Below are 24,892 nucleotides of genomic sequence, written 5' to 3' on the forward strand. Positions count from 1 at the left end.
GCTCCACTCTTGGCGCCTTGACATGATCAGTGCCCTCGTCCCATGGCGTTTAACACGGCTGCTACTTCTCTTCAGGCTAAATGTTGTACCAAGTCCATTGTTGATTGTGCTTTGCGAAACGAATGAGATCGCTACCCATTCTTTACATACAACCATGAGCGCGTATGCCGAGGCCTTGGCCTGGTGTGGTATGAGCGTGCGAGCCTCAAATACAAGGAACTGAGTAGAAGAAACGCCCCGCTGTTTAGGCTAAAGCACACGCGGTCTTGAATACCGCTGTGTACTTATCATGGCGAGGGATTGAGTTGAGCTAAAGATGCCTTTGATCTATAATCCTCACCACTCTCCCCTGGTCCCACAAGCACCAGTCCGTCATGGTTCAGCATACACGCAGTATCGGTCGACCTTCAATCGAGGTCGGCATGCGCCACACCAAGCTCGAAGATGTCCTACCTCAGAATCAACCCTCTTGGTGGAAGGTCCGGCACCTGGTTCTGCTCAATCTATGTCTTATAGTTCCAATGATGACGAACTCCTCCAATGGCTACGACGGATCTCTGTTGAACGGCTTGCAGTCTCTACCTCAATGGCGGAACTACTTCAATACTCCAACAGGAGCAGTACTGGGCGCTCTGTCCAACGCCTACACTCTCGGCAACTTCGTCGCATTTCCCGTGGTGGCATGGTTCAACGATCGATGGGGACGACTTGGTGGGCTGAGAGTCGGATGTCTGATCAGCGTCATCGGCGCTGCTCTCCAAGCAGCTGCCCAGAACTACGCCATGTTCTTCCTTGCACGATTGATCATTGGGTGCGGATCTGTGATTGCTCTGGTCGGCGGTCCAACTCTGGTCTCAGAACTCGCATACCCGACTCACCGAACTACCTGCACTGCTTTGTTCGGCCCGTCTTGGTATACTGGAGCTCTCATCGCAGCTTGGGTGACATACGGCACACAAGATATACAGTCGACTTGGGCATGGCGACTTCCGTCCCTACTCCAAGGCGCCATCCCTCTCCTGCAAGTGGTACTTTCATTCTTCATTCCAGAATCGCCGCGATTCCTCGTCAGCAAAGGACGCGAAGATGAAGCTCGGGCAATGCTCAACAAGTACCACGCTGGTAGCGACCCAGAATACGCCGCACTTGTCGAGTTCGAAATCAACGAGATAAGAGTCGCCCTCTCCGAAGCCGAAGAAAGCAAAGAAGTCTCCTACAAAGCCTTCATCAGCACCGAAGCCAACCGCCATCGACTCTTTGTAGTCATGTTCCTCGCCATCACTTCACAACTCTGCGGTAACGCCCTCGTCTCATACTACCTGAACCTCATTCTCAACAGCATCGGCATAACCGGCGCACGAGAACAACTCGAAATCAACGGCGGACTAATGGCATACAACCTCGTAACAGCCATCGCAGCAGGATTCCTTGTCGGTCGCCTCCGACGAAGACCAACATTCGTTTTCGGTCTCGGCTTCATGCTCCTCGCATACATCATCTGGACAGTCCTCAGCGCTATCAATCAGCAGCGCAATTTCGAACAAGCTTCGCTCGGACGAGGTGTTTTGGCTATGATATTCTTCTATTATATCAGCTACAACATCAGCATGAACGCTCTGCCGAATCTTTACATCACGGAAGTGTTGCCGTATTATCTCCGAGCAAAGGGCACGACGATTTTCGTTTCCACACAAGGGCTCGTGCTGGTGTATAATGGCTTTGTGAATCCTGTGGCCATGGATGCGATTTCTTGGAGGTATTATATTGTGTTTTGCTGTTTGATTGCTGTGCAGGCGGTTGTGATTTATTTTACGTTTCCTGAGGTCAGTTTGTGCCTTGTACTGATCAGAAGCCGTGCTTACCGATATGCGATTCTAGACTCACGGCTTCACGCTCGAAGAGACAGCCCAAGCTTTCGGCGATGGCGCATTGCATACGACCTCTTCTTTCGGGTCCGAGCACGAGAAGAAAGATACCGAGGCGGCACATATTGACGATGTCTCGACCGCAAAGCACTGAAGGGGCTGAACACGATATTTGAAGTTTCCGGCGTATGGAAAGTAGAAATGGTGAGGACATTGAACATCTGAAATTCTTAAACTTAGCTGTCGAAGCTTCTCTACTCTGAAATCGACTTCTCGCGCTGATGCGAAATCTCAGCAGCATCTGGGTTAATCGAGTTCTTTCGCGCCACAGCATTCTCCTCCGCATCATTGAGCGAGTACTCCTCCTTGTCGATGTGTCGGAAGAGGAAGTAAAACGTGACTGTGACAATACCTCCGGCGATTGCTGGTCCACCGAAGTCCCAAGTAAGGTATGGGTCGCGAATGACAGATGAGCAAGCCAGACCAATCGCGTATGCGAAACCAGTGTTGAGTAGATTGATGGCAGAGACCAGACCTCTCATGTTGGCAGGTGCACGAGAGTAGGCAATACCGTATGCTGGGACGTTGACGAAGATCTCAGACACACCACCGAGACCGTAGGGAATCGCCATCCACCAAATCGTGATTGGAGCGACACCAGTTCCAACAGTACAGTTATCCGAGCCGTATTCTCCGCAAGGAGATTGCTTGTAGGCGTAGTAGTTTAGCACTGCGTAAGCAGCGCCACCAACCGAGGACATGGCAAGACCAGTCGTGATACGAGCAACAGGACCGTAGTGGATCTTCAACTTGCGGAGAAGAGGGTAGAGACCGTAGTTGAAAATCGGTACGCTCAGAATAATGCTCAAGCTGTTGAAGTTCTGGATGACATCGTTGGGCACACCATTCGTGGTCAACATCGTGGACAAGTAGCTGGCAGCACTACCGATACCATTGTCGTTGATGTACTGAATCGGGAAGAAACAGAACATTCCGGTAGCCTGGAAAGCTCGTCGAACATCCTCGACGAATTCGTCGTTCCATGAAGTTTGAATGCTGAGTCCGGAGGCGGCGATGTGTGTTGGCTTGGCGAGGTCCCAGAATCCGTGTCTGCCGATTCTGAAGAGACCACCGCGGCGGAAGCAGACTCCAAGAACGCGACAGACGCGACCGAGCTCGTTGCCTCCAGGTGGGTGGTGGATCAGGCGTGGCTTCATGAACCAGAGAAGAAGTGGCAGAGGTAGGTAGAGCAGAAGTGGGAGCAGGAATGCGAGCCAGAAACCGACATACTTCTCGGCGTATGTGGTTGCTACACCCATGAAGCCTCCGACGTTGATCAGGAGGTAGAACCAAAGCATGACTCTCTCTGTTGTCGATTCGGGATCCTCGATCACTCGTTCGCCATTCTTTGCTGTGATGACCTTTGGCACACGGGTGGTCATCTGGTCGAGCAGGAGTGGGGACACGTTGGGCTTGAACATTGCTGCAGCAGAGCGTCAGCATGTGAACATCCTCCTTCACCCTGATCAGATCGACTTACCAGCACCAACAGCCAGGATGTAGAGTGAGAGCAGATATGGAGTCTTGGCGCTTCCATCTGCGAGCAGAGGCTTCGCAGCAGAGACACACATGAGGACGTGAGCAACACCAAAGACCACGACACCCCAGCAGATGAGTCTGAAGCGACCAGTGCGGGTATCTGCGAGCCAACCGAAGAAAATGGGGAGACAGTACACCAACATGGAGAAAGATTGCGAAACGGCATTGGCCTTTACGGTACCAAGGCCGAGAGCGCCAGCAGTTTCCTGCGTGCCTCGTGGAGGAGCACCATATCCGTTGCCGCCTTCTGGGAGAGGCCGATTCACAAAGTTGCCGATGAGCTGCTGAACACCATAGTATGATGCGCGCTCGCAGAACTCCACGAAGCAGATGAGGTAGGCAATGGCTGGCATCTTGCCTGGCACTCGTCGCAGAGTTTTGAGCTCCTCCAGCGTCGGCTTGCCCTCATAGTCTCCAGCTGCGGCCAAAACATCGTGGTAGAGGTTCAAGTCGTCCGATCCAGTCTCCTCGTCTCCGGACGGTGCGCGCTTGACGTCGCTGGTGATCTCCTTGCTTGCTTCAAGACAGCTGTCAGTTCATGCTTCCTCGGATGCGACCGGATGTACTCACCCATCCTGATGGTCTTCGCAGCAAAGACACACTTCCCTGATGAGCAGAAAGAAGGAAGGGAGAGGGTAGCACAGCACCACGCGACACACGGCTGGGGTAATAAAGCAAGATTGGGATGGTGTTATCGCACGTCGCCGCAGTGCCACATGGTTGCACTCGTGTAGCCAGACCCGGTGCGCTCCCTGCATTGAGCATCCATACCCTTTACGAGGTAGTCCCTCCGAGTATCAGGATAGCCTGTCCTGGTCATTGGCTGCAAGGTCTGCGAATCCCAGGTTGAACGGCAACCCTAACTGGGGGACCTACTCAAGAGGGCAAGAGCCTCGGCATGCAGAGCTAAGACAATCTTGTTGCACGAAGCAATCGGCTCAAGCCTGGCCAAGCGTGTGTCCAGTCTTCTCGGCGGGAAAGTTGAAGCGTGGTTAGACCGAGACCTGTTGATTGTTGAGGTAGCCAGTAGAAATGGAGGGATTTGATAGAAGTGCGCACGTCATCTCGACGGCGTCCGCGCCAGAAAAAGAAGGTGACTTCGAAATCGAATCCTCTGCGAACTCAATTCTACAGCCACGACCAACACTGTGGAGCCGAACTGCCGGGTGTGAAGTTGTGTCGCGGGAAAACTTTGACTTGCGTGTTCCCTCAAAGTTCCTTTGTACTCGGCGAATATGTTGTTATCAAATTGTGCTTGTGAGGATTGGCAAGCAGATGCGATCGGAGTTGCGGAAGAACAAATTGAGCAGTGCCGAGAAAGCGCGCACGACCCCACGAACTACCGTTCTTTCCGATGCACTACTACAGTGTGACAGTAACCTTTGGATGACCTTCCGGCCGTCCGCCAAATTATCATGAGACAATGTTCTGACAATTCGAGATGCTGTATCTTGTCTTGACAGTTCTGCAAGTCCATCAATTACCTGCTCTCGAAATAGGACCCACGCTGCAACCAGGATTTATGTTTGGAATCAGCTCGTGCATTCGGCAGACCCAGCTAGGCATGGACATGGGGTCGAAGAAAGCATATGGATAATAAAATAGACATGCTCAACATAGCTTTGGGTTGTGAAGATACTTACTTCTTAACCACAAGGATTCCAGGCCAAGGTTGCAATTTTCAATGCGTTTCTCAAAGTATGCGACATATACACATTCACTACGCCGAACAGAGATTGAGGCGAGCCTTTGCGGGTTCTGATCTTGAAGTATATGCGACAACGTGGACACGAATCGCAGACGGGACCACGAGGTACTAAGTTCGAAGAAAACCTACCGGCTTCGGAGTTCCGCTCAGCTCGCTTTCCAGGGCAAACTAATGTGATCGTCGAGTTCCAGCATACCAAGACGGCTCAGAATCCTTAGCAACGGTGTTTTATGTTGTCGTCGACAGAAACGAGGTATTGACGCAATTAAGCACTCCACACCGTAAGAGCAGGACAGCTGTGCCTCGCCTACACATGCTGCCGGATCCGCTTGCTCATGTTGTGTATTTTGTACTGTGATGCAAGGCGACACTTAGCAGAGGACGTATTGTTTGAGGGTAGCAACGCTTGGCACTCCACACGTCCAGCGACGAGCTATCTCGAATACTTGTTGTACCTTGGCTAGGAAGACTTTCCTCCTTCAAATGCTAAACCAACGGCTGACATATGAAGTACATCACTTGGACCATCCTTCAGCGAATGGAGCGATACGTAACAAGAATGAACACGTTAAGTCTGGCCGACCTCTGCTTGCGATTGTACTAAATACTCCATACCGACAAGCTATACACCGAACTTTCCAGTGGGCTCATACCGAGGCGTTGCTAGATCTTGGCAAGTCTGATTCGCCCAGGATCGCGCTTTCGGAGACAGGTAAGGTTGCGTGAGCGACTTCTCAATATCGACTAAACAAATTTTGAGTTATGACTGCAGTGTGCTGAATTTTCTGCCGCTGGAGGATGGTTCGAAAATTTCCACACAATGCATGACAGAACGACTACTCAAACATGGTGTCGATTCGAACTGCATCTCCCAACGAGGAACAAGAAAGATGACGTCCAAGCATCCAAGTTCAACTGGAGACCGCCGTATTTGCACGATCGAAAAGCTCTGGGGTCTATGAGGGCAGCGAGTCCCACCACTCGCTTGACGAAATGACGAAGACTCTGCCGTAGCTACATCACTTCATCTTTGGGCAGACGATGACATTCACGCCATGGTGAAATCCGTGCTGGGAAACGCAAGAGCCAACGTCAACTCGCTGAACCATTCTGGAGAACCTGTTGGCGAGGGTCCCCACTTCTTAAGAAACAGTGCAACAGTGGCTACAGTGGACCTTTCATCGAGTGTGGTGCATTGATAACGACTGCACTTTAAGTAGCGCCCAGTGTTGCATCGATCTGCATACAGGAGCTCGTTATGTGTACAGGTATAAGGACCTTCGATTAAAGCAAACTCCGTTCGGGCCAACCCAGGTTCCCAGTCGTGGTCAGATTTCATTGCTGATTCGGCCAGACTTCTCGTACTGGATCATCTGCATCTCGGCGGATTTGGTATCGTGCTCCAACCTGTTCTCCAAGACTGATATAGAAGATAGCACGAATTTGGTCCATGTTGTTCCATTCGATGTTTCTAAAGGAGTTTGCCTGTGAGTCTCCTTCGTCTGTTGTATAATAAGAATGAGACAAACGGGGTCAATACGCATCGTTCATAGCTTGGTCGAGCACAAATTGCAAAGGTTTACACTAAGGGCATCTGACGTTTAGCAATTGTATAATGCAGCATTATCTTGGAATGCTAAGCATTGCTTTCCTCCACAGCGACCCAAGCTCACTTGAGTGCTAGTATGATATCAAGCACCAGAATATTCAGTTACACATCGAGCTTTTAGACCGTACTTCCGTTGCCTTGTCATGAGTCAAGTTATAGCATTCATATTGGCTAATGGGACGTCCCTTACATCAAATCAGCTAGAAACTCTGGCGAGATTCGATCCGAAATGGTCTAGTGGCTAGGATTTGTCGCTCTCATCGCACAGTTGCAGTCGAGAATTCGACTCTGCAGCTGATGAAGACCCGACAAGGCCGGGGTTCAATTCCCCGTTTCGGAACAGGCTTTTTTGAAAGCATAGCAATTGTTTTTGGCCCGATCGATGTAGGTCTGGTGGAGTTGCGTCCGGTTTTATCTTTTGTGCTAAAAAATTCACTTCGGGACTTCCCGGTGACGGACGGGACGGGCCGATGATCCTCTCTCGGCAAGATGAAATCCTTTGCGCACTCATCAAAGTGAACCTCTGTCAATTCGTGCTGTATACTTTGACATGTCTGCGCAACATGGGTGCATGAAAATCTTGACCATGGCATCACTCGCCATGAGTGCACCACTACCTTCGCCCGTGGGCGCCGCTTGCCCAACCTATCGGCTGGAATACAAGATCGTGGTGATGATAGCCCTGTTCCTCGCACGCTCCTGGGGGCATGAGCACTTGTAGACTGTCCTGACCGCCGTTGATGCTCTCCAAATGCATGAGAATGCTAGTATTTCCTCTGCTTCCTCATCTATTGACAGTGATTCGGAGTTTGGTTATGCTAGCAATGGCGAGTTCGAACAAGTCTGGGACATTGATGGATGATGCCATGAACGATGGACACTGCAAGATCGACCTCCAATACCACAAAAGTAGCTAATGCAGAGCAGAGCCGTGTAGCCTTTAGCGCAAACATCGACGACTGGCGCGGTGTTGAGAAACCCTAACTCGTCCATCTTCTCCCAACACGGAAATTCTCGAAGCACTATGATGACATGGCACCACTGTCGTCAACAATACCGAATTCGAAGTCCAATACAACGATTCTGTGAGACAGAACCCTGTCGACTTTCACTCCAGAGTGCAGCAAACATGAACGAGAAGGACCTTGAGCACAACACTCCGGACGATGATAGCAGTAAAAATACCTCCCGGCGAGAATCTTACCAAGAAGCCGCCAGCCATGGAGCGGACCAGTCGAAAGCGCCAGTCACACCACAAGCACCAGCACAGAATACCTCCCCTAGCACTCTAGATTGGGACTCCAAATCCGACCCCGACAATCCCCAAAACTGGTCTCTTGGACGAAAATGGTATCAAACAGTCATGCCTGCATCTATCGCCTTGGTCGTAACGCTCGGCTCTTCGATCATTTCGCCCGCTCGCGAAGCAATTCAAAACGAATTCTCCACCAACTTTACAGTCTCTCTTATCCCCTTTGTCGTCTATGTCCTTGGTGTCGGCTTCGGGCCCTTTATCGCATCCCCGAGCAGCGAATACTTCGGACGCAGAGTCATATATCAAACCTCGGTATTGACATTCTCACTATTTGTTCTGGGCTGTGGATTCAGTCCAACTCTCGCTGGTCTTGTGGTGTGTAGGTTCTTGGCTGGGTTCTGCGGAAGTCCTGGACTGTCGATCGGTTCGGCGAGTATTGCGGATATCTGGATGCCGAAGGACAGGGCGCTGCCGATGACGCTCTTTATCACCACACCATTCTTCGGTCCAGCCATTGCGCCAATGATTGGAGCATATGTAATCCTTGGAAAAGGATGGAGGTGGACGCAGTGGACATTGCTGTTCTTTAGTGCGGTCTGTTTGGGGGGCTCAGTAGGGATGAAGGAGACGTACAAGTCTGTCATCTTGCAAAAACGGGCTAAAAGGAGAGGCGTGGCAAGCGGAGAGGTGGATCTTACTTATGCACAGAGGGCCAAAAAGTTCGCGCAAGGCCAGCTGAAGAGGCCAGTACATATGCTGCTAGTCGAACCTGTGGTGGCTCTGTTGACATTGTAAGTCTGCATGAAGATCCAAGCCCGACAATGGATGAGCTAACACCTCAAAGGTACATTAGCGTCAATTTCGGCGTTCTCTACGCCTTCTTCGCTGCGTTCCCATACATATTTGCGGAGGTGTACGGCTTCGGTATAGGACCTACTGGACTCATGTTCCTGGGTATCGGCGCAGGCTGCTTATGTGCTGCTCTCATCCTGATCATCTGGACTCGCACTATAACGCCCAGGCTGATGAAGAAGCACAAAGGCAAGCCGCCGATGGAGCACAGATTATTATATGCAATGATTGGCTCCATTGCACTTCCAATATCATTGTGAGTGGTTATGTGACACAACCCGTTCGCAACGGACTGCTAACACAAAGCAGATTCTGGTTCGGTTGGTCAGTCAACTATGGCGTACATTGGATTTGCCCCGTCATTGCTGCAGCATTGTATGGATTTGGTAACATGCTGGTGCTCATGTCTGGCAACCTTTACATCGTCGACTTCTATGGGGCAAGATATGGGGCTAGCGCAGCAGTGGCGAACAATTTCATGCGCTATGCATTCGGTTTCGCCTTCCCTTTATTTATTGTGCAGATGTACGAGAGATTGGGGATTGGTTGGGCTACGAGTCTCTTGGGATTTGTCCAGCTAGGGCTTACCCCAATTCCTTGGGCCTTTTACGTGTATGGCCCACGCTTGACGGCAAGAAGTCAGTATGTGCGGGGAGGAGGCTCATGACGACAGCATTTTCCAAACTACAATAGAACATACAATAGATCAAACACCTACAGCCTTGCTTGCACGGCACGCACTTCCTCACCACCTCCTTCCACATCAATCTTGCTCAAATGCTCCATAACCGCACACTCGGCATGATCTTCCTCCTTCCACTGCGGCTCATACCCATTCTCACAACTCTTCTGGCCTTCTTCCATCGTAACAAAGCCAGCAACATGCCAGTCGAATTTCCGGTACAATTTCTCCACAGACCGGTTGTGATTCGCAAGTGAACACCTCTGCCTCATATATAGAACTTTCCTGCCATCTCTCTTTGCCTTCGCACCAAATAATCGTCGCGTATAATCAGTGCAGAATTTCGTGCGAACAGAATGCATCGTCTTTGTCAGTGTGCCGCCCTTCCGATGCTCAGGTTTCACGTAGAAGCTGAAGATATGCCATCGAGTTTCTTCGTTGTCAGAACGTAGACCTCCCACATTAGGCCAGGTCCAATCCGTGAGAGGTATAGGCCCACGTAAATGATAGAGACTGATCCATTCTCCTCGTTCGAGAGCGTCGTTCGTGCTCTTGTATCTTTGTTGAGGATCATGAACAATTGCGAATACATATCGTCCAGGTTGGCTTAGCAGATGCTCATAGTGCGAAATCGGAAGATTCTTCTCAACTTCGTAAGATCCAGCTACAGCTCCGTGAGATTCTTCCATTCCGTGTATGCGCAAATCTCGATATTTTCGGGCGCAGGTAGATAGCATCGGACCCGATTTGGGGAGGACGGACACGATATATTGGCCTTCATTCTGCCGTTGTTCTTGATTGTTCATGATCGCTGTTGAGTCTTGGAATAGGCGGAACGTGAGGCCTGCCAGAATGTCTCGCCCTCACGAATCAATACTTCCAACCGGCCACAGATAATCGCACAACTCACGTGTCTCCCACCATAACGGTGAGACTTGTTCGTGGTATACTTGACGTCACGGCCAAATCGATCGACTTGTCGCTGTCGTGGACCTGCCAAGCACCCACTGTGATGATCACCATGCAGATCAAAAGGGGACTGTGACTGCCGAAAGAGGTTAATGCTGGTGGGAGTCTGCGTCTTTGATCATTATGACGATCGGGGGACAAACCATAATCAGTCCGTAGTGCACGCCACGTTCCAATTCGTATGGCAGAAAGCTCGAATAGAAGCAAAATATGCATGATTGCACGAAGGTTGACTTCAAGTTTAGCGCGGTCCAACCAACGTGCGTCTAGCCGGCACTGTGCCGGTGGAAGTGGCGCTTCTGGTTGACGAAGGATGATTTGAGTTGATGGTGTCGATCTTGTGGATCCTGCCATAAATGCGTTCGAGAATTGAATGGAGCTTTGGACACGGCGACTTTCAGCGCCTTACATGGTGAACGTGGACCTGATATTGTTGAGAATGTGGCTAAGGCATGATCATGGCGAGAATGAACCTTCGACATGCTGACGAGCGCAGGCGGACACATACTGGGCAAGACTTCTTACCTGCATCATCCCATACACAATGCTGACGGGTGGTGATAGTGTTACCATGAGTACGAAGACATATCGGATAACGTTGCCGAGAATTGATGTCCAGGAACGAAGCAGCTCTATATAGGAAAATTGCACATCACAAAGGAGCGTAGCAGAAACACACAGTCAAGGGAGAGACACTTGTCCAAGATAGCTCGCAGCAAAAAGGCCGCAAGAGATAACTGTTTCCCTCCCTATCTTGCATGTCACGCTCGAATATGTCACTTCATCGATGATGAGAGATTGGGGACTCAGGGCTCCTGTTGCCTGGCAGTACATTACGCTCAAAGTCTGTTCATGATGAGCTCGGTAATGCAGAATGTGAAGTGTATAATGTTCTGGGCATCATGGCCAATGGAGAACATGGACGCTGCAGGGCCCGCTCCCAAAGTACATGGTGATCAGGTATACCGTCGAACCCAGAGTCTCTGCTTAGTGGACATCATCCTTAAGGCATAGCAGAAGTTGCCAATCGGTCTCATTCGGAGCAAGATTACTCATCGTTGCCTTTTGAGGGCGCAAGCTTGATATGCACCCTAGCTGTGATTCCACAACTGCAGTATTGAGACTGTAGAAAGCAAGGGCGTATGCGGGTTCCAATGCATCATCCGCTGCACAAGCAAGTGCCTGGGCGATGTTGATGATTACGGAGCAAATGCGTGTCACTCGAGGACTAGTCACCTGAGCAATATAATCTGGACAGTGCTTTGGGTGCCCTTTGTGCTCTTCCTCTTCTGACAAGCGGCGACGATGGTGGTGCGACTGGCCGAGCATGGCCTTACGGACTGCACTCAAGCAGTGTAGCTGGTGGAAGACTGAGACGCCACTGTGCTCGACGTCGGAATCTCCACCCACTTGTGTAAGCAGAAAACTTGCGGTATCGAACATCTCTGCATCATCCAGAAGAGAGCCTGTTTCGTGTTCTTGAAAAGAGAAGTTCCGGGCATGAGATCCCAAATCTGGAGAGCAGCCGAGGTCGGTTACTCCTAAGACTTGTCCTAAAACAGATTATTGAGATGTTGACATGCTAAGATGTCTAACAGAGGGGACCAATCCAAAACCTGCTGACTCGCTCGTTCCGATGAGCAGCTTGGAATCCGCGGCGATTGGTAGACCAGCCGCAGTACTTATACATAGAGTCGCATGCGCCAGTCTGTCAACTTAAAGTTTTCGTTCTCTGGTCAACTGTCCCGGTCTGTCAGTATCTAAACTGTATTGACGACTCTTTACAATGGCAATGCACGATGAGATCACTCTGGAGATGGGCAGAGGGACTAGATAGATGCAGAAGAAAGTAATGCTCTTTTAGCGATCTCACCCAGCGAGGAGCTGCCACGACTTCGCTCCTACAGCCATCGTCTTAAGGTTGCGCTCATCTTTACGTGTACATTGGGACTTCTAGTGCCATTCGATATCATTTATGCATTTCCCCGAGAAGATTCTTTTCTGAAAACCTCCAGACCCTCACCAGTCGACTTGGACATAGAGATCACATCTATGGACAAGGTGACCTTCCTTTCGACCACGATAACATCTTCCGGCAAAAGGCTAGCGACGAAGTAGATGCAGCATGGGAAGCACTTGGAACTGAACGTATGCCAGCGATAGTGGGTGGGAAAAGTATGTTAGCTAATGAGTAAGTTGTCCCTCCAGTGCTGCTTTCTGAGGAACAGGCCCGTCTAGCAGGACTTACTGAAGATAATGTACGCGTGAATGAAGAATATGGCGGAGGTTACCTGGCGGATCTCGAGGTCGTGCATTATCTCCACTGTCTGGTATGTAGGTTGCAGATCTCCACCAGCCAGCCACGACTGAATAGAGCAGAACATGATAAGAAAAACGCTCTACTACAATTTTGACTACTATCGAGAGAGGTCTGAATCAGGCAAAGACCCCGCATTCATCCCAACGCGCCAGATTCTGCACAATCACATAGGTATGTACCTGACAAACAGCCATGCATACAAGTCTAATGCCTGCATAGCACACTGTCTAGACACCATACGTCAGCACATTATCTGTAGCAACGATGTTGGATTCTACGATTACATGTGGATGAAGAAAAACGAGAGTGTCAGGGTACATACCACATCTGACACGAGGGCTACAGTTCACAAATGTCGCGATTTCGACACAATGAAGAGAAGGGCGGCAGAGCGCCGGATTGTTGGCGGCTACATTCTAGCTGAGCCTCAAGACAGTGCCAGTACATTCACCACGGGCTACCATAAGGTTTGGAAACGTTCAAGCCGCGGTGACAGGGTGTAGTGTTATCATTAGACAAAGAAGCGAAAGAATCATGTTGGGTACGGCGAGCACGGTCACTATTGAGGCGACCTTCATGTTGCATTGACGCTCATCTTGCTTTTTGTGCTCGGAATTGGTCGGCGAACGATGACTTGAGTTGACCGTCGTGCGTGTCGACCTTGTAGACCCTGCTATGGATTCGACCATTCAGAAGTAAAGAAATGATTAGTATAACGTGACATTCAGTCTCGTAGATGGCTACCTTAAAGCTGCAGTAGCGGAACGATGGAACGCAGTCTTATGGCATATCGCGAAAAAGTGAATGTCGTTCGCCAAACTCGTCTTTGGTCTCGATCACATTTGTGGTAGGTCGAAGGAGCGGGGCCATTGAGATTATTACCTCAACACGACACTACAGACCTCCTGTACATCGGGAAAGGTACCGCTGAATGCGAGATGCAGTCGACATTCTGAATCGAGTTTCATTTCTGATCGAAGATATCTGTTTCCAGAGACCATCTACGGAGACCTGCGCTTAGCCCTAAGTCTTACATCGCCTCTTCCTCCTTCAGGACTCTACACAGTGAATCGGCTGCCTGAATTCATCAATGAGCGGGAGAGGGTACAGATCCAGAGCATTCCGGATTCTTCTCTCCAGCCTGCTCATAACCCATCGAGAGAGGCAGTGGAACATCAGCATGCCGAGCGAAAAGATGGACCGAACTGGGCAGGAGTCACTAGTATTGAAGGAAGCGGAAGCGACAATCTCGACGACGCAGTGGACGAGGATCATCACGATCTTGGGAATTGCTCAAAGCAAGCCCACTTTATGACAGACGCGCACGCACAATCTTTGCGTGAGAGCACTTTCTCCACACTCCGAATCGAGAGATGGGACGCCGAGATGCTGGGAGTGCAGTAAGTGAAAATGTAAAAGATGATTTCGAAGGTCTCATGGCTGGCAGAGCGCACAGAGACGAAGAAGAAGACGCAGAATACTTGCGGCACGAAGAAGAGGAGACTGCTCGCAGAACTGTGGATACTGCGATGGGGAGCTTCAATTTCAATCTTGGTCGTCGCTGCTATGATGAATTAAGTACCCTGATGGTATCTGCCTGTGACTGACATGTTTCCTTGCTGTTGTTGGCTATTGGTTGAGAAGTTGCATTGATTCATCGATTGCGTACATCTGCTTTATGGAGTCTCCGCGATGCTGTACGCCTTGATGCTAACAGGAGCGACCAGGCTGTACGACTGGCCTCCTAGAAGCAAAGATGTCGATGCCTCTTGCAGTGATTGATCGATTCTGCGTGCATGATTCATCGATCGATTCGACGCAACCGATTAACAGTTTATATGTACATCAAGCACATCGTAGATAATGCCGCAATTTTGTAGGGTCTCTGTATATTTCGTACCTCCAAGACTTGAAGGTATCATGTACGATCCATAGGCGCAGAATTTTCCGTATTTCGGTATACCCCCAATGCGAGTAATCTCTTCAGCGATCGTAGTTCCCTTTCTTGTCAGTGCTGCCTCGACAGCACAATCACTTATATAGTCGTGCTGATAGCCCCAGCACACCTGCCATCCGCATCTATGCAAAGATTGCGCGGAAGCCGCAGAGCATGCTAGGATCAATGTCGCGATCGCTGTGAGATTGATCATCTTGTCTGTGTGCAAAGGCACACGGCCCAAATCGAGAACTATTACCGCCTGTCAGAGAAAGGACTAAATACAATGTGTGATGAAAAAGTACCAGTAGCTGAGGATCTCGAAACTTCAATCGTGTTCTGGAGTTTTGCGTGAAGTGATAGAACAAAGGAATTCGGAACGTAAGCAAAGATATATAAAGCTGCCTCAACGCCCGATCCTTATTAGGCCAGCCGGTCATTCCGCTAGAAGACTAAGCACTTGCTTTCTTGTCGGTAATTGTACTGTAGCACAGACTGGCCCTAAGTTAGGCGACCTAATCGATCCTAGGCGGCCGCGGAAAATAGTTCCACAGACCCCATCATTCCGGCCCAACACTAGGGAGCTGAGAGATCAGCGAGAAGGCAAAAAGAAGTAAACACGAAGACGAACACAGGGACAACGCACGATACAGAGGAAGCGAACATGTTAGACATAGAGTGAGATACTATCGAGGTAGTCGAACCACCATCGCAACGGCGACCAAGATTGCAATTGTAGTTCCCCGCGGCGGCCCGACAACGATCCACATCTGCGATCTGTTGGATTAGTTATCAGAAAGATGATTACTTAGCAGAGATACTGACACGGCGCACAGGCTGCGAACAGCGTTACCCGGCGGCACACCGCTACAGTATCAGGCGCAGAATTCTATGCCCACTGAGACAAGCTCCGAGCACGGGTGGACAAGGCGAGAAACACGATCGCAACTTCCTACGGACGGAGCAGATCTGGCCAAACGACTAAACCCCTGGCGGAGGATTTCGAATCTCTAGCGTGCCTACGCGGGTTTGCACGGCAGACGGCGAAACATATCGTGCTGTTCTGCCCCCGCTTCGCACGAGACCGTGACAAGGTGGTACAGGAGGCAGCGACGCAAGATGTTTTCGAAATACCTACGACGCAGACGGGGCTTCGTGCAGTAATGGCATGATTCTTGACGAATAATCAGACACGAAAGTGGCCAGAATTCTATACCAAGATTGAATGGTGATCATTCAAGACCATCACGTCAACGTGATACTCCGAACGCCCGCGTCTTCTGGAACAAGTTGAAAACATCTGATATGTCCTTCGACTCTTCGAACATCATCCACCTCAATGGACGATGCAGCTCGCAACAAAAAAGCATTAGAAGTAATGCCATGCGCACCAAACTCCGTCGTCCTCATAACATAGGGCTGGAATACCTCGCACCCACGCATATCAGCCATGTTGCTGCCCACGACCATTCGAAATCCACTCGACAGCGTCACTACATTGAAGCTAGTCACATCACCTCGATGTAAGAAAGCTGAGCCAGTACCGATGGTTCGTTGAGTCGTGCCGGGCCGAATATACTCCTTTATAATCCGTGCGCGGAGTGAGCCCTCGCTGTACGACCGAAAGCCATCGTCCAGTCCGCGCAGTATCCATGTCTCGTCCGCAGGCAGAAAAGTGGGCCAGATATCCTCGGCGTTGAAGGACTCGATAGCATAGAGGATGTCGCGGAGTCTAGACATTTGAGGATCGCGGTCGTACAAACTGCCCTCTACAGGGCTATGGGCATCTGGTTGCTGCAGCCAGTCGGGGTCGATAATTCTGTGGATGTGGTCCACCGTAACGTGAAGCCTTTCGTCGACACGCGTTACTGTCCAATCTTGCTGGGAGACAATGCGTTCGATCGGACCTCGAAGTTTCAGACCTGCTGCTGTCAAAGAAGCTGTACGATCCTTGGCAATTTCGTAGATATGATGGCGCCACGAATCTGCTATCTCGTCGCCTTTGATCGGCAGAGCAGCCCAGCCGAAGCCGTCAAGGCCTATGAATGGATTGTCGTTCTGATGGCCAGCCTGAAGAAGCGAAAAGTCCTTATTTTGTATAGCGAGCACGTTCACTATCTTGGCGACATTCATGCCTGCATTGACGCTTAGGTTGCCTTTTGTGCTCGGAAATGCCGTTAGCCTTCGATGTGGAGGCGTTCGCACAAGGTTTAACACCAGAGCCACCTTGTCGAATACTTCGTAGCATTTCAGTGTCTGTACGACTCCGTATGCCCAGGCGAATGAGCCGACGAAAACGAGGCCAGCAACCGGCTGGTACATACTTGCAATGCCTCTCCTTTCAGGTAAGCGAGGCACGGTTGCATCGTAAATTCGTGCGTGGGTCACACATGCAGCCAGGAACTCACTGGGAAAAGCAATTGGCTCCCTGAGCCTCCCAGACTGATGCATGAAGAAGAAGGTGCCTCGACTCAGGAGGTACTCTTGCGAGCACCAAGCCCTGCGAAACCATCTGGCACTGAGGACTTTGCGTACCAGTGCCAAGAATCTGGCGCGTTCTTCGCCAATCCTTCGGCGCAAAGACCTTAGAAAATCATACTCCTCGGCCGTGAGTTCGATGTCCTCTAGCATGACAGCAGTGACATGGGCGCCCGAGTAGATGCGGTCCATAATTGCGACTTGCTTTTGCTTCTCCTGGTCATCGGCCTGGTTGATGCATGAATGATCGACCCACATGTGTAGCTCTTTCCCATCCTCTTTCATTTCCCTTAACCGAAGCCAATCAAGAACATGGATCATGAACATGCTGATATGTGCGGAGCCGCCGCAGTCTTCGCCGTCGCAAATCTTGGTAGAGACATTGCTGTCGTAAAGTCTCGTCCAGGTCTCGTCAGGCCATGTGTAACTCACCGCAACATACTTCTGTGCAGTATAGGTCTGTGTGTGTAGACTGTTGCTCTCCGTACCTCTCTTCAAGCATCTCAAGGGCTTCTCTGGTAACGCTGTTGGCAGAGACGATTGGTGGTCTTCGATATAGCCGAGTACGTCACTGAGAGACCACGCTACATGCGGTTTATTGAACATAGTGACAGAGGCGAGTGTTGCGCATTGAATGTCGCAAGAGGGTGCTGCAAGAAAGAGCCGGAAGAGCTGAGCTCATGGCTCGCAAAGCTTGGCGTGGCGTTACCAGGCATCGATGCAGACGCCGCAAGGATTCGGCATCGAACATAGGTTTACTGTTTTGTTGTGCGGCTCAAAGCTATGTCGAGTGTTTCAGCCGCCTATCGTTCACTTTAAAGTCGTGAAAGGTATTCTTCAGTCGCAGCTATCTTAAAGGACTCTTTCTGCGCCGTCCCGGTCCGGTCGATTGTCCTCTGGAGTGAGGGATCTTTGATCTATGGCGATGCGTGTGAACGGGCCTACTTTGGTGTCACGTCTATTCGTTCAGAATTCTTGAATTTCGTGAGAGCTTTTCCCAAGCTATTCCGAAACCAGGAACTTGAAGAAATAATCTGTGCCATGGATGCACGACCACGACCACGACCAAATCGCTCCATTACGCATATGACGCGCGCTTTCCGCTCTCATGGCTTTCATAGAGCGCATCAACCCAAGCATGTCGCTTCACAGCCCATTTCCAGTCCGGGAAATTCTTTCCATCTGCAAAAGCCTCATAGAGCCTTCCAATGTTTTCTGGTGGGCCGGCGTCACCTCCTTCGAACTCAATGTCCTTGACCTCGCCGCTGGCAAAGTCTTGGAGCCTGATCTTGACTTTCCCGGACATACTCACGGCAAAGGTTGTCTCACCGCGGAGTTCAATGACGCCCTTATCGCCTTCGATGCGCCATATCAGAGCTGGCTCGCCTCTGAATGGAGCATTGCCATGCACAATCGCTGAAGAATGCGCGCCACTTGCGAGAATGCCAGACATGGTGACCTGATCGGCCGTCGTTCGCTTGATCGTGTCGATGACTTTGCCATCCGAGGATTTCACAGTAACTTCGGGATACTGTGTTGAAAGCGTCGCTGAAACAGATTCAAGCTCGCCCAGTACATAGCTTACATTGTCGTAAAAGTGCCCGAACGGGATGATCATCATATTTCCGCCAAGTTCCTTGAAGTTGAGATATTCGTAGCCCTCACGAGTTTCTGAAGTACTAAGTGCAGTCCACAAGTCGATACTGCTGCTGACCACGCGGCCAATTGCGCCCTGGTCGACAAGATCCTTCACCCGTTTGATTGGCGTACTGATCTGGCCTTGTAGGCCGACCATGGTCTTCACGCCCTTCCTCTCGGCTAGAGCTAGTAGCTCCTTGCAGTCTTTCGAGTTTGATGCCAGTGACCACTCCACAAAGACGTCTTTGCCTGCTGCGAGGGCAGGTTTGAGAGCATCATAGTGGCGGTCGACGCGCACTGCGCAAACAATCAGGTCTACGTCAGAGCTGGCAGCCAGTTCGTCCGGTGATCCATAGGCTTTGGCATCTTTCAAAGAATGAGCGTCAATTGCCTTCTGAGATGATTCGCGAGATGAGTTGCAGACACCAGTGATGGTATACTTCGGCGAGCAGACGAGGTACGGAAGATGGGCTTGGACGGCCCAGGAGCTTGTGGCTGAAAGGCCCAGGATGCCGACACGGATCGGAGACATGATGTTCCGAGATCGAACTCCGGTTGTGTGGGCTCTTGGAGAGGAAGTGCAGTACTGCTCTGGTCGTGAATCGTGGATGTGCCGATGTGAGCGAGTGCAGAGCAAAGTGCAATGATTGCTGCACAGTCGTAGCACTCTTATGACAATCAAACAAAAGCTGTTTCGCTTGACATACAGTCTTACTAAGCATGGCGGATGAAATTTATGCATTGGTGCATAAGTCGGCGTGTTCTCTTTCCTCTTCTGCCCAGTCTGACATCTCCTGCTGAATCTGCATCATCAACCCCGATACATCCGGAATGCTGCAAGCCCCAGCCTACGGCCTTTTGCTAGTGTGCATGGCATAGCTGTGCTGCGCGCACACGGCTCCGGCCCACATATGGAGCCTCCCAAGGCTAGCCACTTTGGCCATGCCTCAGCGGATGGCTGACCCTCGTGGCGACACTGCCGAATGGCAGACTCGATCTCAACGGAAACGCTATGCAATCGCAAGTTCTGCTGCGCCTATCTACCACTTTACCAGTTTATCCCAAGCCCACTATCTAACCAGGATGGCGCTGATTCTCTAATTGTCACCTACGACGTAGAGAAGGCCTTGCAACTCTGAAGGAAGCTCATCACACGAGAGTGCGACTATATGGCGCCGAAGAACGGAAATTCCTTCGTCTTTCGGCGTCCAACCTGGCAATCGAATACTCTGCTGGCGGATCCGCTGACAATTCTAAGACACTCAACAACCTCTTTGTGGCGCCATTGCGTAGCCACTATCAACGTTGGTCGCTAACTCTGACAGCCTCTGTTACATCACAGCTGAGTTTGTGGATAAAACGCAGCCAACCCGTCTTGATCGGACATGGCTGTCATTGTAGTCTCAAAAACACGGCGCACTTTCACGACCCTAAAATACAGAATTGATGTTGAACAGCAGTCCTCCTCCTGGCTATAGCTGGGGCAGATGAGCACCAGAAAGAAGCCTAACTCCCTATTGGCGTCCAATCCGGATCACATTCAGATCCACAGTCCTTCTGCGCAGCATCGATTGACGTGTGGGCCACGGCCTTTGCGTAGCACCAGCAGGTTGCAGCATTTCCATTTTTCGGATCTCTTCTCCCTAAAAAGCAGATGCCGCGTCAGTCCAGGAACAGATCCATATTGCAAATTCTCATCCTGGAGGGTTCACTTACAGCAGCAGGTATCGTTCCAAGTGCAGGGCGGACCACAAGCCTCATTTTTGACTGGGCAGTTGTTACCAGCAGGGAATACCAAATGGCCGCCGACATAGAGATCGCTGTTGCAGAGGCAGCAGGTTTGCCTTAGATCATGGTTTATGACCTGATCTATGCAAGTGTTAAAATCGAGCAGAAAGTTTCCAAGTACTGGAGACTCATACAACAACATTGTGCTTTGATGCTATACCTTGCATCAGTATGATGGACCTGGAACCTTCGGGGTAGACGACCTACTCCGGTCTTCCTTTCGGACCAAAAGGGACTGATCCTTGTCCGATAGCTACAGTTGCAAAAGCTAGCGGCAGCAGAGATTCGAGACGCATAGTGGCAGATCGGATGAATGAGAAACGAAGCGACTAAACAAGAACAGAGATACGTGGAGTGTACCGCAAGATTGCATATCAGCCAGATGTTATTTATTTCCTGGACTCTTCGCCTTAATCTCGTGTCACCCTGAACTAGAGATGCTAGTACATTGCTAGTGAGGGACGAATTCTAGTACACTAACACTTTGCTGACTGATGTCAGGCTCGCAGCCTGCAGCATCTACCCTAATCAAGTGTCAAGATCCGTTATACCCCATAGGCAGAGGTTGGATGTCAAGCAAGGGATCCACGTCAAGGGCTGTAGATGAAATTCCTCATTAGCTCATACTGCAAAATGTCGCGTGTCTAGCGTTGAAAGAGACTGTGATGTATGCCGGCTGACAGATTATGATGAGTCAAGGCAAGTGGACAAGGGGATACCCGACACGTCTGTTGCGTTGCCCAACTCTCGTTCACTGCTCTGCCTCTAGCGCTGCGTGAACACCGCCCCTGTCAACCATAATACCTAGCAGATTGTGAGTCAATGTTGAAGATGCGCTTTCACGGTCTACAGGATTCAACGTGTCCCCTGCATCTGTGAATCTATCAAGTCCTTACCTCTATTCTCAAGACCTGAAGTCGCTGATTCGGGATACACCGAGCTTTCTGATTGCGAGAGATGCATGCAAAACTGCATCATGGATGCCCTGGTACGTCCCCAGTATTCGTACAACTTATTGTTCCGGGACGATGCTTAGCAGGACCTCACAGGTCTTTCTTTATACACCAGAACTGCCTTGGGACTTCGTGTTTCACTCGGCACTGTCTGTGTGAAGTTTCACATGCCGCCACGAATGGTGTCGAGAAAACTTGACCAGGCAATGAAGAGAAGCTTACCCGGCACAGCCGAAACAGTGCAATTGAGCACCGCAAGAATGATGCTTCATGTGAGTGAAAGAGTCGTGCCTCCGCGCGACGGCGAATCATGGTGGTGAACAAGATCTAGAACAAACACCTACGAAAGCGGTGGCACGTTGACGAGGGTGAAAGCCCATGGCGCTTCACACTACTCCGTATGTTAGTGACAACGAGCAACGAGGAACATCCGACCCAATGGTGCGAAGGGCAATTGGCAAATCAATGAAGGTCAGATGCTGGCAGCTCCAGTGCCCAAATGTAGCCTTCATGTCACTATTAGCAGACTGGTCATCAAGAGAAGACATTTCGAGGCAACGTCTGTCACAAGCTGGGCCACGAAATCAGTGAAGGACAACAGCGTAAGCAGGAGTTGCGTGGCAAGATCCGATTGATAGTATCTTAACGATCGGGAATCCCAAACACTTTGTGATCATTCACATAATACAAGATCTTCTAGACACGCATATGGATTTGGTCTAACTGTGATATCAGGATGCCACAAACAGTATCAGTCCACTCTCAACCTGAATTCATTCACGCGCTCCCTTGCACGTCCGTTCATTCAATGCCCCTTCATGACCGTATACCGGCCATTCACTCGAACAATCCTCAACGGTGCTCCATGTGGTGCTGTCAGAGCTAGGTTGGAGCTGTTCAGGATGCCTCGAATCTCGTCGGAGCTAATCACTTTGCCAGTGGCGTTGACGACCCGCGATAGGCGAGAGTGCTGAAAATGATCATCTGTGATATTTTCAGCATAAGAGGGCCTGATTGTACCGCGAGGGTGATCACTTACAAATATATCCATGACCTGGAGGATGTGGGCCGTGGTGAGTCGGCATTTTCTGCTGGGCTTGGTTTGGAGAAGGTGGTGGGTGTGTTGAAGTTTGCTAGTAGTGTAAGAAAATTGAGATTGGAGGAAACTGTCTGTTGATATAAGCGCGAGTACTTCTTCTACAGCCTTGCGGGGTTGCAATATAGGGTTGAGATCTGGCGCAGAACCGAAAGATTGTGTTCTAGCCTCGTGCACCTTGATGCAAGCTGCTTGCCAATAGTGCCAGTTTCTACGCTCAAAAGACCGTGTAACGCTGCCTTGAGCACGGCACGTACAGTAACGCTCCACACAGAGACGCGATCTTGATGCTCAAAGTGATAGAGGCTTGCAGCTCCAGGTCAGAGCTCCTCAATGCCTACGGGCGTCGTGTGTAACTAGCGCTGTGCAGCGAGTGGCTTTCTATCGACGAACTGGAGCATTCGTTCTCGCTGTCCGGGTATGTCAGCGGTCAAAAAGTCGCAGTGCAACTTTTGTCCCAGAAACGAGCTGCCCTTGGGGTGCGAATTTCACACTCACAACAAGCAGCGCTCTTTCGAAATGAGTATGAACGGTTCCATTTGCGATCTGTGCCGCTCAAGAGGCGCTCTAGCATCTACTGCTACATAGTTACATGCAGCCTCACAGCCTTGTAGGATTACAGCCTTGCAGGTCGAGAGCAGTCGAATAGTCTTCTGTGGCACTGGAGCAACGCACGCCAGAAGGGATGCGAGGGATGGCTGTCATACTGAAGGCCAATACTCGCTGACTTCTGATGTTCTTAGGGAAGCTGGTAATGATGATGGACTTGTTCCATGCAGCAAGAAGAAGAAGGTGAAGTCGGTCGTCTGTCCCCGCTTTGTGCCAAGCGGCCCGTGCGTGAGAGCGTGGCGTGAAGCGATTCAAACTCTAACGTGTTTGATAAGCATGTGAATCAGATAGGCATGTGCATCAACTTTACGAGGTAGATAACTTTGATTCTTGATATCTTATGCTATAGGTGTCAGAACTACCTCAAAGATGGATCAATTGAATGCTCAGAAGTTACTCTATCTAATAGACAACCTCTTGAGTTGTGTCCTTGGACACCACACTTGCTGCAGGTTGGTTTGGCTCTTGGCTGTCTCTCAATCTGACTAACCAACTCCATTGCTATTTGAGCCTGTGACTGAGCCATGTCTCTGGCAGCCAATTCATCAGTGTCAAGGCCAAGTGTTAGCTTAATCTTCTTCCTTGGGGCTCTATGAGACTGTAATTCCTTGATAATAGTCTTCATATTGTCATGTTCACCCTGGAGTAATGTCATAGCAGCCTGTGACCTTTTTAACCCTCTTGACAACCTGTCCACTGCCTCAATAATTGAGGTTGGTGAGCTGTTTTGATGCCTAGCAATCCTAGCCTTGATTTTGCCTGTATGCCTCTCAATCTGCCTTGGATTCTGAGGGGTATTCTGTGTATCTGATGAACATAGTGGTGGTGGAGTTGGTGTTTTGTAACGCAGTGTCAGCTTGGACAGCACAGCCTGTGGATCGAGTGGTAACAAGCCTGAGCCTCTAAAGGCACCTCTGATCGTGTTTGGAGTAAATGCAGCTTCATAGGCAGGCCTGAGTTGTGGTAGGAAGTCTTCTTTGATCAGGCTGTAGTATCCAACCATGCCAAGCCTTTGGATTCTGGCTGAATATGCCTTCTTTAATGGACCAAAACAGCCAACATCCAAAGGCTGTAGCAAGTGAGAGGAGTGTGCAGGCATACAGAGGGTAATAATGCCTTGTTCCTCACAGAATGACTCAAACTCTGGTGTCATATGGCTGTCATGGCCATCCAGAATCAAGAGCCTCTTCTGACCAACAGTTCTGTGCTTGGTATAGTCATCAAAGTGCTGAATCCATGCTATTCCATGGTTATAGGAAGTCCAGCCTTTAGGACTAACTCCAAGCTTCCAGTTTGGTGGTAGGTGTTTGAACCAGGCTCTGTTCATTTCCTTGCCAGAGAAGATAACATATGGAGGCACTGACCAGCCTTCTGCATTAATACAGGCAATGACTGTGTGCCACTGCGTTGAATCAGAAACCAAGGCCTTAGGTCGTTGCCTACGCTCTGTAGCAGTAACAACTATGGTATTCTGACAGTGTCCAAGCCTGAATCCACTCTCATCAAAGTTGTATATGTCGTGCTCTGTAATTCCA

At 50.2% G+C, this 24,892-nt stretch overlaps 6 protein-coding genes across 6 annotated transcripts; 2 read left to right on the forward strand and 4 right to left on the reverse strand.

Moving 5' to 3' along the window:
* Positions 1-374: 374 nt before the first annotated feature.
* CKM354_000788600 (uncharacterized protein) lies at positions 375-2,019 on the forward strand (the record flags this gene model as incomplete). Its single annotated transcript, XM_044803247.1, has 2 exons — positions 375-1,823; positions 1,879-2,019. The coding sequence occupies 2 exons, from the start codon at positions 375-377 to the stop codon at positions 2,017-2,019; spliced, it is 1,590 nt and encodes a 529-aa protein (XP_044659182.1).
* Positions 2,020-2,119: 100 nt separating this feature from the next.
* CKM354_000788700 (uncharacterized protein) lies at positions 2,120-4,038 on the reverse strand (the record flags this gene model as incomplete). Its single annotated transcript, XM_044803248.1, has 3 exons — positions 2,120-3,348; positions 3,406-3,981; positions 4,035-4,038. The coding sequence occupies 3 exons, from the start codon at positions 4,036-4,038 to the stop codon at positions 2,120-2,122; spliced, it is 1,809 nt and encodes a 602-aa protein (XP_044659183.1).
* A 3,872-nt stretch (positions 4,039-7,910) lies between these two features.
* Positions 7,911-9,555, forward strand: CKM354_000788800 (uncharacterized protein; the record flags this gene model as incomplete). The annotated part of the gene is made up of 3 exons (XM_044803249.1): positions 7,911-8,827; positions 8,881-9,144; positions 9,198-9,555. 3 exons carry the CDS (start codon positions 7,911-7,913, stop codon positions 9,553-9,555), a joined length of 1,539 nt encoding a protein of 512 aa, XP_044659184.1.
* Positions 9,556-9,602: 47 nt separating this feature from the next.
* On the reverse strand, positions 9,603-10,376 carry CKM354_000788900 (uncharacterized protein; the record flags this gene model as incomplete). The annotated part of the gene is made up of 1 exon (XM_044803250.1): positions 9,603-10,376. One exon carries the CDS (start codon positions 10,374-10,376, stop codon positions 9,603-9,605), a length of 774 nt encoding a protein of 257 aa, XP_044659185.1.
* Positions 10,377-16,040: 5,664 nt separating this feature from the next.
* CKM354_000789000 (uncharacterized protein) lies at positions 16,041-17,879 on the reverse strand (the record flags this gene model as incomplete). The annotated part of the gene is made up of 1 exon (XM_044803251.1): positions 16,041-17,879. One exon carries the CDS (start codon positions 17,877-17,879, stop codon positions 16,041-16,043), a length of 1,839 nt encoding a protein of 612 aa, XP_044659186.1.
* A 472-nt stretch (positions 17,880-18,351) lies between these two features.
* Positions 18,352-19,443, reverse strand: CKM354_000789100 (uncharacterized protein; the record flags this gene model as incomplete). The annotated part of the gene is made up of 1 exon (XM_044803252.1): positions 18,352-19,443. The coding sequence occupies one exon, from the start codon at positions 19,441-19,443 to the stop codon at positions 18,352-18,354; it is 1,092 nt and encodes a 363-aa protein (XP_044659187.1).
* Positions 19,444-24,892: the final 5,449 nt, after the last annotated feature.

Source organism: Cercospora kikuchii (assembly GCF_019650295.1).
Source record: "Cercospora kikuchii DNA, contig_00005, whole genome shotgun sequence".
Lineage (NCBI taxonomy): Eukaryota > Fungi > Ascomycota > Dothideomycetes > Mycosphaerellales > Mycosphaerellaceae > Cercospora > Cercospora kikuchii.